This window comes from Apteryx rowi, unplaced genomic scaffold (genome assembly GCF_003343035.1).
Source record: "Apteryx rowi isolate R43461 unplaced genomic scaffold, aptRow1 scaffold_383, whole genome shotgun sequence".
Classification (NCBI taxonomy): Eukaryota; Metazoa; Chordata; class Aves; order Apterygiformes; family Apterygidae; genus Apteryx; species Apteryx rowi.
This window is the reverse complement of record NW_020450341.1, coordinates 259814-274572: the sequence shown is the minus strand read 5'-3', so window position 1 is coordinate 274572 and position 14759 is coordinate 259814. Positions and strand designations below refer to the sequence as shown.

Below are 14759 nucleotides of genomic sequence, written 5' to 3'. Positions count from 1 at the left end.
CCACTCCTAGGAGATCTCCCATCCAAGCACTGCCTGAATTAGTGTAGAGTGATTTGTGGCTTTCCAGCTGTCATTCATTATTTCTTAGAAAATACAATATACAATAGTATTCAGCCTGAGGTTGGAGTCTACAATGTCTTAAAAAGAAGGTAATTTGCTTGCTGAATATTCTTTATAATTGTTTTCATACAATAATTGTAGCCTGTTATTTCTATAACCCCTCAATCACATTTTACTCCTCATGAAATACTGTATCTGTCATACAGGCCCATAGAGAAAAAAGGGTTAGAAATTCCATCTGTGGAGAATCTGGACCATGAAAAAAATTACTGAGTTTAAGGCAAGAGATTTTGCTCCAGCACCTTAAACTACCCTGCATTTTTCTTTGGGAGACAGGAAAATACAAACAAGCCTGACAGCAGGGGCTAGAAGTGACTTGGTTGTTCTGATCCAATGGCTTTGGCACTCTATAATCAAGATGACCAGTAGAAGCTGCCCTGTTTTAGAAATAATATTGATTAGTTGTAACTCAGTGCTAGTTGCCAAGTTTCTTTGAACAAAGTCATTATTTAGAATCAGTGGTAGGCTACAGAGACAGGAAAGGATGTTGTGACGTAGAGGCCCAGTTTGAGGATCCAAGAGTCGGGGTCTTACCTTCAGACTAAGCCAAGGAGCAGCCTGCATAAAACCAGTCAGAGCGCCTATGTAATGCCTACTTCATCAAGGACTTTTGGCTAAATCTATGACAAGTTCAGTTCAGCCCAAAATACAGCACCTTTAGACATGCACTGTAGCAGAATTTTAGCACATAAGGAAGTTTTCTGCTGGAATTTCAGGCATCTCTGGCTTCTCAGCAATCTGAAAAGGCTGGGGGAAACTATTTTTTAGATCTATTGCTTTCTTGAATTTACATCGTAATTAGCCTAAATTGCACATTAGGTACCTAGGAGCTTTCTTCTCCTTTAGCTCTTACAAAGTTAATTTAAGAAGTAAATAAAAAGACAGGAGCATGAGGTAAATGTGAAATATAACACTCATAACAGATACTGGGGTTAACAAAGCATAGCCATTGTTTCAGTGTTTAGTAGGTACCATGACAGCAATTATTTTAAGGAAGTATTTGAAAAACAATGCTTCAAATATTTTTATGAAGAACCCCTCCCATGCTCAAGGGTTTTCATGCTTTTAGCTATTACATCTGCAACTGAAGCTAACTGTGAAATTAGCAATTTATTTATCCCATGATACATATGTACACATTTGCAACACTAAAAGCAAGTAAGGCTCAGTAGTGAACACCACAAGTAAAAGTTAGAACCGTTTTTACTGGATTTTGACATTCAATATCTAATCAAATACCTGCAGAGATTCCCATATTGAAACATTTCCCTGTTCCTTCTTCTTGCTGATACCATTAAAACTGTTAATATACTGCTGTTCTTTCTAAACAACATATGCAGCATGCCAAACTATCAAGTCAAGAAAGAGAAAGATGATTTTGTTGTATGAATTGCAAGGAAGCGGAAATAAGAGACACTGCAAAGTATAAAGTAGAACTTACAGACCTACAACTTGTGAACAGCTTTTGTTTCTGTAACTTTTAGTAAAGAAACCTCTCCTTTGGAATGCATATATATTTGAAAATGTTTTTCATCAACATAATATCCTTACATAATGTACATTAGAATTAGTAATCTGTTTCCTATAGTAAGTATCTATATTATTAAGAAATATAAACTCAAAGGAAAAGATATCTTCTACGGAAATTAACTATTGCTGCCTATTTAGCAACAGATTTGAAAGAAGATTAAACAAGATATAAAGTTATCATTCATCTTATTTGGAAGGCATAATTGCTAAACATGAAATAATACTGAAGGCATGTTAACAGTGGCAGTACTAAAACACTCATTCTTTCTAACACATTCCCAAGAATTTAGATTTATCAGTGTGAAAACAAATCCAATGCATGTAATTATGCATTGTTCTATTTTATATTTAGACATCTCTTTAAACTAGAAATTTTAATTTAGTAATCTACGAATGTGCACATGTTCCTAACAAAAGAGGARTCTGAGACATCAGAAGAAAATATATTTTGTCTCTCTCATTCTTCCAAATTCAATGGCATTTAATCACCATCACTGTCTCTTAGTGTTTTTGTATGGAATTCAAGGTAATAAGAAGATAAGAATTCAGAACTGACAATTTCCAGTTTCATGCAGGGTTGCAGAAAGTGTTTTGACATTTTCTTGGCATAAGCAAAAGCAGTAATACCTGTAGACAATCTGAAGCACGAGCAATACTTTCTGAAAGTCTGGTGAGTGCCTGTTTCCTATTCTGTTGATTTCCTTAAGGACGAGATTTTTTAAATTGTGCATTTGAATTGAACTAAGACTATTACTATCATATCTATAAAAGGAGGACCTGAGTTACCTGTATGGCTGTGAGGATATTGGCTAATGCCTGGCCATACGTGTCATGACAGTGAACAGCAAGAGCATTCAGAGGAATTTCTTTCATAACAGCTTCCAACATCCTTTTCATACTTCCGGGAGTCCCCACACCAATTGTGTCTCCCAGAGATATTTCATAACAGCCCATACTGTACAGCCGTTTAGACACCTGATTAGAAGCAGAGAAACACAAAGAGGTCAAGATGAAAGAGTGAAAAATAGGGTTCAGAACATGCAGTAAAAAGGACACACTTATGTATAGCTGTTAGCGTATTATAGGGTTTTGTTCCACTGAGGTGAACCTAGTATCAGAAATCCTCTATTTATTCTTGAAAATTGTCACCCACAACAAAATCCCATAGACTCTCTTCTTGAAGTTTTTAGTTTTGCTTCCATACGTGGAATAACCAACTAAGCCAAATCCATCAACAACTTGCTTTTCGACTCTCCCACAGAATTCAAAGAAGCAAGATTTTACACTATGAATTAAGTTTCTGTCAAGCCCTTTCCCAACATTTTCCTTTCTCTGGGGATTTTCCAGCTGTTTGGTTTTCTCCATGTACTTTTCAGTTTACAAGTTGTACAGGGTAAAGACCTGCCCTTTTGTTTGCTTATTACATGGAGCCAAGCACTTGGCTGAACTAAGACAATAAATAATTAACTAGAAGCCTGATTTTGCTTTCTCTTGGCACTGAAAGCATCAATGAAAACCGAAGTTTTAACATGCTCTAGCTAGTATCAATTTTTCTTGCCTTTCATAAATCCAAATGTTAAAATACAAAAGAGCAAAACTGAAAAACAATTAACACAGTCCTTATGTCTTAAGATTTTTGTTAATACCAAAGAAAATCCTACACAAGTGTTTCCTACTTCTATAAGTACAGCCCTAAATGTTTCCGGAATTATGCCTTTGAGGAGTTCTTTGTATGAATAAGGGATTTGAGGTCTGGCCCCATAATGACTGTGTGGAGAGAGACATACACTAGGAAGCACAAAATTATGTTTGCACTGAAAATACTGCTTTAGAAATTGAATATAGGAACTTTCTATCTTAGCTTGTTGAATTTATTTGGAAAGGGTTTCAATTTATTTTCAGTTCCTGAGTATGTTTGTCCCCTTTAGCATCCCCCACTGTGTATCAACACTCCCAAAAGGAAACTCCACTGGCATGGAATCCCAGTCTAGAAATCAACTGTTTAGAAATGAAAAAATATACTCTTTTTCCAGAACAACTTCAGTTGCCCTGCACTTTGCTGTTAAAGCAATTCTAAGACTTCATCAGTGGTATTGCTGTGAATATGTCTGAGGAAGCTGACAAAGCACTGCACCAGCAGTCCCGGAAGTACTGGATTAATATTGCTGTTCAYTTAATTCAAAGAACAGCTGAAAAAGAACTTCAAGCAGTCTGAATTGCTCTGCTCAAAGCTTGCAAGTTCTATGACTCTTGCAAATGTAGTAAAACTCTTTGTGCTTTAAAGTCAAAGAATCCTGGGTTCATACCACCATAAATTTGATATATGCTTAAGAAAAGGACATTCACCAGGATTCCATCTTGCAGCATATATCATCAGCACATGGCAGGTGTTTAAATTGGACTACAGCTATAAGAAAAAAATGGATCATCATGCAGTTAGTGGTGGACTACCTCTAGATAACCCCCAAACTTTTGCTTAATATCAGGGTGAAAGCAGCAGACTGTATTTTTTTTCTAGATGTTCTTTTTTATCCTTGATTCAAAGTATTTCTAGCTGAGTATCTTAGTGATGACTAGGAGGCTACGTAAACAGCTAGAAATCATATCAGATTCACTTCTTTTGAGTGCTCAGTCTGTGGGTCTTTCAGCTTTTGTAAAATCAAGCCCTGAAAGGTCTTGATAGAGAGTACTAACAAGCCAAGCATCATCACTGACTTTTCATGATCTAAATTTAAATCAATCCTTAAAAAGCAAAGGAGTATATATTTAATTCCAAGAAAAATGTGCATGTTTGAAAGCTGAATGGTAGTTTTTTGTATTGGATTTTCTATCCTACTATCCTTCTATCCTTTCTATCTTATCTTAGGAGAAGTCTCATTATTTATAGTTTTGTAAGTTTTCAATATGAATTTTCAGGAGGAAGGTGGGGGAGAAGAGAACACATTGTTTTGTCAGTTTAATCAGAACATGATGATGAGGCTGAAGCTTTGTTAATAGAAAAGCGTTGTGCTCTGCACTCACTGTTCAACAGTTTTACTACGCATGAGTCTTGTGCTGCTCCTCGTGGGAGTACTGCCCTGATGCCAGGCATTGACCAAAATGCGAGCTGCTGACCCAGTACTGCAACCCCTTAAGCATGTGAACAATCCTATTGCTGGAAAGAAAATCTAAAACTACACTCTTAAATTGAATATAAACAGGTCGCATTCCAGTTACAGATGTTTTTTAAGTGAATAACAGCATAAATACACACTGCAATCCTTGTGATGTAAGGGAAACTTTGTAATAATCTAAATAATATTGAAACAAGAATACATACATTTTCTGTGGCCTGATCAGCAAGGGAAAATTACTGAATGCTGGAAAATATTTATATGAATTCACTGATCTAGGTTAAAAGGGAGCTAAGGAAAGAAAGAAGCAGGCAGAGAGACAAAAGCTCCAGATAAAAACAGCCAAGTATCTGGCTGGAAGATAATGGGCAACACACTGGTTTCAAGGATGTTACCTTGTGTTTCCAACAACTTTCAAGCCTTATTTGTCTAAGGTTAAAAATAACAAATCGGAGGATTATAAGTGGTTAAAAAGTGACTCCATTTTAGGAAGCAGGGTAATAAAACAGGGCTATGCAGTGGTTTATTTTACAGGATGAGAGAAGAACCAGATGGATGTGCTAGATGGATTCTACAAGTCTGAAGGCATCTGAAGTTTAGACCCATTAGATCTTTATCCATAAAATGGTTACATATCTAGTAAGCCAGAAATGCATTGGTTTGTGATCCATTTCTCTTAATTACTTTTGCTCCAGGTAAAAAAGCTTTTGCTTAAAAAAAATCTGGTCACTGTCGCTGATCCTGGAAGAAACAGTACCAACCAAAGTCATAGCTGCTGATGGCAATGCACAGTCAAGGGAGTGATATGCTCCCATTCTGAGAAAGATGATGACCAGCAAGGCAGCTCTCTGACAGGGTTTAGCAGCACAGCCAGTAATTTTGATAATCCTGATTCAGCAAAGAATGAGTGCATGTGTTTATGTAAAACCCATTAACAGCTAATCAGATGCTTCTAGATAACCATCAATGCTTGCTGAATCAGGGCCTGAATTAATAACATAACAAGGTACCTTTTATTTTTTAAGCACATACAGAATGGTGTACACGTATAAAAGAAAAAACTTACTGGGATGAACACAGAAAATAAAACAGCTGTGTGAGTAAAAGTTTGAAGGTTTGGAACACTAAATAGCTCTCCCGCTGTCAAAATGAAAGGGAGCTCTTCTGTGCAAGGAGAGTAGTTAGTTTTAAAAAATGAGCAACACATGGAAAGAAGCCTATTGGGGAACATGATATTGCAGTAAGCAATTTACCAACAGCACAGCTGAATCTGTCATCACTGCTTAACTAAAGCTGTGTCACTTCTAACTTTCATTTCATATTAAAACCAATTAATTTAGAAATACTGAATACCTTCCAATTTAGCTATTTTTTCAAAGAGTGAGAGTATATGTGGCTGCCGTGGGAGCAGCACTATCGCAAGTTCCATCTGGAATGTAAACTAGAAGAAGATGCAGGAGGACAGGACCTGAAAGCCACACACACAGAATACAAGATATAAGACAAATACTGACTAGCTGCTACAGAACAAAAAAAAATGGTTTGGAGATTCTGCTAGGTTGCCAAAAATAGGTAATTAAGTGTAACATGCACAGTGGAAGAGAAGGCAAATCCTTCTCCAGGAGGAAAGTCAGCATGTCTTGCATTGTGCCTCTGGAATTATCTCCTCACTTTCATGTCCACTGCCCATTTTGCCCTCTTTGACTTCCTGCAAAATATGACAGCTGTGTTTCACTCTCCTGCCTTTTTAGGCCCTCAACTCTTTTTCTGCTGGAGAGAAAGGCTGGACAAAACATCTCCTTCCTTCTCCTTTATCTTACTTGGAGAAAAGTGCTGGGAGGGAAGGTGCACCTTATTCCATCATAGGAGTATAGTAAGGTAAGTAGCAGGAAATTATGTTGTGGAAGAGTTTTGGTTCATGCCTTAATCACATGATGCTAGTACATCATGTGCCAGAAACACAATGTTTTGGTAGTGGCACTGAGGATGGACAGTGAGCAGTATGCTCATGCCAGCACAGAACAGATTTAACAGCACGTTCCATTTGCAAGAAGTTGTGCTGGAAATCATCTCATGCAACATGGTCCACTGACATATGTGCTTGATTCTATTTCCTTAAGCATTTCCCTGCCATCTTGTTGAAGGAAATAGCATCTTTTTTTTTTTCCTCAAGGTTAATTATAATAAAAACACATTATTTTCCTTAAACTTGGCTGGATATGGTTGAAAAAAATAGTGAGGTTATGCAACCAGCTATAGAGTAAACTATGTTTTCTGTTTGTTTTCCTTGAATTTTATTCATTAAAGATCTTTTTAGGATTAAGTAGAGAAAATAACTTAGGCACATTTTAAAAGGTATGTTTTTATCATTAAAAAGACAAGCCAGAAGTGCATTCTTACTTCTGCCACTTTAGCTGGTGTGATGTTTCCTTCATACGGGCATCCCAGTGCACATGACACATACCTACAATAAAAAGAACAACACACAAAGATACTTTTGTTTTATATAGGCTTATCTATATTGGTCCACATGTTACATTCAAAAAAAAGGTTACCTTAAATATAACTTTGAATATTTAAGTGGGTCAATGTAGAATAAAGATTTGAATGAAAAGTTAAAATCGCATCAGATGAAAATAGAAAATTTCTCTTCTTTTTTTTAAATCACAGATCACATTTTATAGCTTTATTTATGATCAATGTATGTCACAAATTGTAAAGGATCAACAATGCAGCCAAATTAATGCTGCTGCAGGAAAATTCAAATTGTCCTGGTATTTCCTTTTTAAATTTTAAGAGCCAGCTCAAGGTTTTTCTTGCCTGGCCCACACAAGGTATCCAGAGGAAGTAAGATATCATTTGCTTCCTTGTGCCAGCTACCTATTCTATAGATAGCAACACAAAGATACAAGCACCTTATAACAACCCTGCTATCGCATGAGTAGAATTCTGGTGAATGGGGTAGCTCTAATCCCACCCCATTCAATTTCTCTAGTGGTATTTCTATCCCAGCGCCCCAGAAAAATGATAATTCCATTGCTAGCTGTAGCTTAGGTATGGCTTCGAACAAAAGGAAACTGAGAAACCAGACCATCTCTCAGCAACTATCTGCTCCACAAAGCACAAAAAAGGCCACAACTGAGCCTTCATTCTTCAGTCTTAATACTGTGTTAATGTAGAATTTGGTTTAAATTTCCTGTTTTAATGATAATTAAAAGCCATGAAATTCCAATTAAACTTTTAATTGTTTATCTTAAATTGATTAGAAATAGGATTAAACTAACCAGAAACAGGCCTTCAAAATCAAAATAAGTGTGGCCATAGAGGGATTTACAACAAATTCAGAGGCAGGCAGAGCCCCAGTCCCAATGGGAGGTTGCTCAACTGCTTAACAGGAGAACAAGAGCCTTCATCGATTCCCCGTCACTCTCTTTCTATCAACATGGAAGGATAAAATGTAAAATTATACACTATATAATGCAAACTGGATTGAATGGAAGCCAGTTTGTATGTAGTCAAGATCCATAGGGTAAGGGAGGTATTGTTTATTTGCAGTTGAAGGAGAAATTGATTGATAGAATGTGAAATCAGGATGAGCAACAGGCAAAAACAAATTGTGAATTTGTTATTATCAGCATTTTACCATGGAGAACATATTCCATTCCAATATTTGAAGGTAGGGTGTTGCACAGTGGAACTAGCAGCAAGAAAGAAGCAGCCCGTGAACACAAAAAGAATCTGATTAGCTCTGACAAAGAAATGGAAATGAATTTTTTTTCCACAGAAGTGGTTGGGTCCATTACATCCTGCTCATAATTCTAGTCCAGATGCCTAGTAGGCATGATTTCAATTATTTGTATGTTATTATGAAAACCAGGTTTTCAAAACTTGGCCATAGACTTCATCGAATACCATCCCACCCAATTTAGATGTCACCATTTAAGTTTCAAAATTCTGAATTTACTTATCTACACTAAAAATAAAAAAGTAGCTACTTTGAACAGTAAAAACACTGCCTTGCTTTTCAGTGACATGTACTCAAAAACAGTTCAAGATAATTTCCTTATATTTTCCACATATACACACAGATTTTGAAATGAAACTGAGCATGAAAAATCTCAGACCCAAAGGATTATTTTTTCATAATACTATGGTACCTAGAGTTAGAGAACACACAGACTTTTATTGCAACTATTTTGCAACATAAGCCACAACACTCATTATGAAGTGAGCAACAGTGCTAAACACAAAGAAAGTAAATGCAAAACATAAATGTTTATACATGTCTCTCTAATTAGCTATACCTTATATGTTCCTAACAGCTATATACATTATTATCAAGAAGACCTGCATTTGGTAGTGATAATGTGGCATGAATGACATCTGGAATGGAGTAGAGCAAACAAAACTAAAAGCAGGCCAAAAGGTATCTAGAGAACAAGGAAATACTCCCTGTAGTTCACACTAGCTAGCAGAAATCTGCCTGAGCTCACATAATTCAGGTGGGCCTGCTGGGGTATGAAAGTATGTGATGACCTGAGGAATCTGTCTACTACAGTGTACAAATCCGTTTGAGATTATGAGCTCTCTGCATGCTTACACCATTGTGTTTAGGCTAAAATTTTAAACAAGGAAAATATGGTAGATATAATCTATCTGGACACTGATATTCAATATCAAACTGGAGAAAATAGGTTTACTAAAAGAATTAGACAGGTAAGGAACTTCCTAACAGAGAGAAAATGAAGTCCTGTGGAGAATGAAAAAAGAAACTCTTTATAGTAGAGTTCATTGAGGATGAGTTTGGCACAATTTTTATTTAATTTTTTCATGCAATGAATTGGCATAAAAAGTAGAAGCATGATGATAACATTAAATTTAGTGGCATTGTACAAAAAAGTATTGTGATTCCATGAGAAAGGACAGGAGCAATAGAAATGGAACTCAGTTGATGGCAATGACAAAGAAAGTGAAATGCCTAAAATGAGGCTGTAAAAGTATCAAATACACTCCAAACATACATCAGGAGAAGCATTTTCAGTAGACATCATAAAATATGAATTCTATTTGACAAGGTCTTGTTATGTTCTCCTTTGAACATAACACTTGAACACTGAAATAAGAGATGCAATTTGAGTAATTCATAGAAAAAGTAATACAAGCTGGAACAGATGCAGAGAAGGGCTGGTACAGCTAGCAGGGGTACAGAGAGCCTATCACACAAAAGCAGAAAATATGCATGTCTACACGAATGAGGGAAGATAATCAACTATCTGCTCTGAGCATTTGCCAAGACATCTAGACTCAAGGCAGCTCTGGGTGGAATGCTTTGTAATTGCATTTGTGCAGTTCCAAATTAAGTTTCAGTGAGAGGAGATAGGTTTCGATAGAAAGGTAGATCTGTTATCTACAGGTACATTTGGCAGTTACACTTTCTCTTTAGTGTTTGAAATAAGCCGTAAGGCATAAAAAGAGAAAAGAAACCAGCCAAAGCAGAGCCCCAAGACCGCCACCTACACCCCTCCAAATTGCGAGACAATTCCAAAGAACATGCTGAAGGAATGCTTAGAAAGAAAAAATCAAGAAGACAGAGCCACATAAGGCAACAGAGGACAAAATTTTAAAGAAGATCCTGGTCAACCGCAGCAAACACTACTGACAAGTCAAAAAGAATGAGGATAGACTACTGTTTCTGAGATCTTGTCATCGGGGAGTTTGGTGAGAGCTGTTGCAGTTGCAAGCAAGGAACAGAAGCCAAAGTGTAGGAGTTATAGGAGGGAATCACAGAAGAGGGTCTCCAGACAGTAATTATAAACAGCGCCTTCAATGAGCTTAGGAATGAAGAAGAGATAGACGATGAGATATGAGATGAAGAACTGAGTGGGGTCAACGGTGAAATTTTTAAGACACAAATGCTTGCTTATATTGCAATGGAAAAGAGCCAGAGGACAGTGAGAGGTTAAGAAAGAGAATAAGGGAGGGAAGAAATAAGAGGGAGAGCAGAACGTGGGGTCACTGGGGCAAGTGGAAGGGGTACAGATGGAAAGTAGACAAGAAACTTCTGCTGCTCTGACAGTGGAGGAGAAGAAGGAGGAAGGATTACAGAGGGAGGGAGAACAGAATGACAGAAGGAAGATCATATTATATCTATTTTTCCTTAGGAGAAAGGAGCAAGATCCTGCGTGAAGAAAAGAAGCAGAGGGAAAGAAAGAGTTTGAGCAATGAGTTACAGAGGCAACTGGGATTCAATTTTGGGATTCAATTAAGTTGAGAATACAGCTGTTTTCTAAAAAGATGGCAGGACTGAAAGAAAAAAGAATTTGTAATGAAAAAGGCTGTCCTGGTCTCAAGATATTCACCAGAGACACTCCACAGTATGAGAGCAGAAGCAAATTTCTGAAAGTTCACAAAGCAGACTTTGCAATGGAAGTGCTTAATTCTAAGTATGTGCTTAAATCTTTGCTGAATCAAGGCCAGAGTTTTTAGTAGCTTAACCACGTCTTTAGAGTACAATTGAAAAAAGAGTCCACGCAAGCAGAGGTGAAAAGAAGTACCTGCAATATGTGAAGGCTGCACTATAAAGCTGCTCTAGGAAAACACAGGTAGATGCTGTTTTTCTCAATCAGGTTCTGTGAGATCAGAATTACTCCCTGTAGTAAAAAACTGATAAAAAGAAGTTCTCTGCTTGTTTCACCAGGCAGAGTGAACTCTTGCTTGTTCTCCAGATTTCACTGCAGGTGAGTATCTTTCAGTCGTCTCATAAGTTGTTTTTTTATGCATATAGCAACAGTAAAAAATAAAAAAATAAAGCCCAACAACTTTACTGTATAATATTTTGGACAAAAATGCTGAACAGTCTCTGGGGATGGCGAGGAGAAGGAATAGGAAAGGAAGAGAGTTTTCAATTTCTTCCAATAAGCCCAAACCAAACTGCAATGTTCCACAAATGGTATAGACAGTATATGGTCCCCATGATCAAGGTCAGTAGGAATGGTGATAATCACCACACCAGCCCAATGACTGTGAAGTGCAGGATAAAAAACCACAAACYGGGTAAATGAGCAAACTTTTCATAACCGAAGTGTGTTAAAAGCAAAATGAATCCAAGCAGAAACTGAACTCCATGTTGTAATCAGCCCTTTGTCAGCTTGTTTCAGCAAGACTTCCAGAGCCAGATCCACAGCTGCTACCACAGCTGGAAGCATGGAGCCTCCTGAGAAGCCAGTTGCAGACTCAGATGCTGCTGTTTCCTGTTTATTATTATAGTGTAAGTTCGCATATAATTTACCATGTTCACTGCAGATGTATTTATTTTTATTGGATGTTCGTGCTAAAATGCATATGCCGATCATTTGGTGAATTCGTAATATTAAGGTTGATATATTCTGTCTCTTTGCAGAGGAAGCCGTTTGTTAGAAACAGGCAATCTTTACTGTAAGGAGAGGGAAAACAGAAAGAAGAGGGGAGGGAAAGGAGATTCTTCCAGAAACAGAATCTCCAAGCCAAGTCCAAAATGTGTAAATAAGGCCAGGATTTTTTTCCGCATTTGATTTTTTATTGAAAAAAACCTCCTTTTATTTAGTACTTATTTATAAACAATATACATGCTATTCCAAGTGAAAACCTATGATAAATAATATTCTTTATTATTTTTTGAGTGCCCAGAAATTCTGCTACAGTTTGTGTAAAGTGATGCAAAATGTAACTTTCTGCTTAAAAAATAGAACAAAACTATTACTGTAATCAAGGGCCACTTAACCACTTCAGATTTAATGTATTTGATTATCTGTACACCAATCAATAACATACCAGCAGACATACTGTATTGTTATCTTATAATTTGATACTAATATTTAGAGTCTAATTTTACATTATCCTTTTGAAGAAACAGAAATCATTTTGAATTTCCTCAGGTGTCACTTATTAAAAAACAAAACCCACTATCTCCTTTGGCCCACCAGTATCACTTTCTACCTTTCTGCAGGCACAAAAAAATGTGTGAAAGGTGGTATAAAGTGATTCCTAAGGAAAAGCTCTCCTCCTACATAGTGTAATCATGCAGTAAGATAGAGCTAGTATAATGGCTCCTACATCTTTTTCTTAACCTGTCTCCAGTACAGAGAAATACACCAAATCCCCACATCCTAGCAATCTCTGGATTCTCAAGCTGTGCCAGGGGACTGAGAGCAGCTGGCTTAATACAGTGTAAGCACAAAGACTTGTTTACCACTTACACACTAAAATGTGTTGCTTCTAATTCTATTAAAGGCTCGTCTACATTGTGCTGTTTGCACAGTCTCAAGTTTAGGCTGACTTATAGACCCTGCTATCAATATAACTGACTATGCTAAAGAACTACACAAGGTAGTTAAAAAAGGGGAATTTAAAGCAATACCCCCCCMAAAAAAAAGTGTACTCCAGCCCTAAGTATTCCAAAATGCCAGAAAATAATTGAGTTCAAAGTTTCTGTCTGTATTTATAAAATACATGCAGCTTTGAACTGTATTGATTTGTGCAAGACTGCATTGTTGGAGTTTATCTCATGGTACTTCTAATTAGATATATAAAATACAGTGTTATAAGGCCAGCCAAATGTCTTATATTAAAGAAGTTAATATGAAATGTAATAAAAGGAAAAGGGGCATTATTAAACTGAATCATAAAGATCAGATTATCTTGATAGTCAGAATTTTCTAACAATATTCAAATTAAATAGCTGATAATTAATTTCTGGAATTATTTGTTATAAAGTATATTAAAATCAATGTGTTCTCAAAAATGCATTTTTTTCAAAATAAATCAAAATATCACTAGCGGATTCAAGACAACCAAATTGATTTTTTAGATAATTTCTATTATTTTGCATCTTACCTTGTCCATTATCACAGAAATAAAATAATAATTCTTTCCTATAATCAACAAGAAAATGTATCTGTAGTAACCTGTAACCTTTATTATAGCATAATATAAAAAGAATCAGTTGTGGTATTTAAAGATACTAAATAAAACAATAATCAGTGTGGTACCTATCTGTCATAGCAAATATTATTCCTGTATTTCAAGGATATCAACCAATATTTGCATTTTATACAAAGACAAATATAAGCTAAATATTGATATATTTCAATATTCTTTTATGTATTGCGAACTTCATCATACTGTTCATTCTTAAAAGTTATAGGTCTGCAAAATATATTTTAAAGGAATTACATACATCAATTTAGAATTAACGTATGATTACATGTGCTCTATTTTATGAAGCAGCAGCTTCTTAAAAAAAGGCTTTTAGAGTTAAAATAGTTATTTTACAGCAAACATTGCCATCTGTTTTTCTAACACCGAACCTCTAAACATTTGCATGCACATTCACATTTGCACATGCAAATAGTCCAGCTGGCCTCAGAAGGGCTATTCACACAAAACTTTTTCAGGATTGGGACGTAAGCATGCAAGATGGTTTTTAAATGATGGTCACGAGGAGGTGCTTTTTTGGTACAGAAAAAATACAACTTTCGGCTTTTATATTCCCAGTAAATTTGCATTTGAACTACAACAGTCACATACAGAACTGACTGTTTCAACAGAAGTTATTCTGAAGCTATTTCACTGTTACAGGACACAAGGCATGTGCTGAAGTTCCATTTGTGGGAAAACGGGGACAGAGGACTCCTTACTTCATTCCACCCAGGGAACTTGTTCTTCCATGTAGTAATTGCAATTTATTTTTGTGTCTTTTTAAATTTTGGATTACATTCACTTGGAGGAATCTAGCTTAACTAGAATGTATTTGTCTAACAATTTCTCTGTATACTACATTTAAATTTACATTATATTTAAATTAAAACACAATCCAAGTGACTACTTGCAATCAGCACATGCCACAGCTTTCCACCAATCCTGACTGTTTGGCTTCATCTTTAAGCACTGGAAAAGTAGTAATATTTTTTAATAGTACCTGAATTATGCATTAAAAGATGCAGTCCTAAAAGTAACAGT

At 36.2% G+C, this 14759-nt stretch overlaps 1 protein-coding gene across 1 annotated transcript in view; it reads right to left on the bottom strand.

Moving 5' to 3' along the window:
• HMGCLL1 (3-hydroxymethyl-3-methylglutaryl-CoA lyase like 1) overlaps positions 1-14759 on the bottom strand; it is a 56433-nt gene that overhangs the window by 28376 nt on the left and 13298 nt on the right. Inside the window, exons 5-6 of the mRNA XM_026074266.1 lie at positions 7164-7227; positions 2437-2625 (exon numbers count right to left, since the gene is read on the bottom strand). Of these exons, the coding sequence (XP_025930051.1) occupies positions 2437-2625; positions 7164-7227 (253 nt within the window). The remainder of the gene's footprint in view (positions 1-2436; positions 2626-7163; positions 7228-14759) is intronic.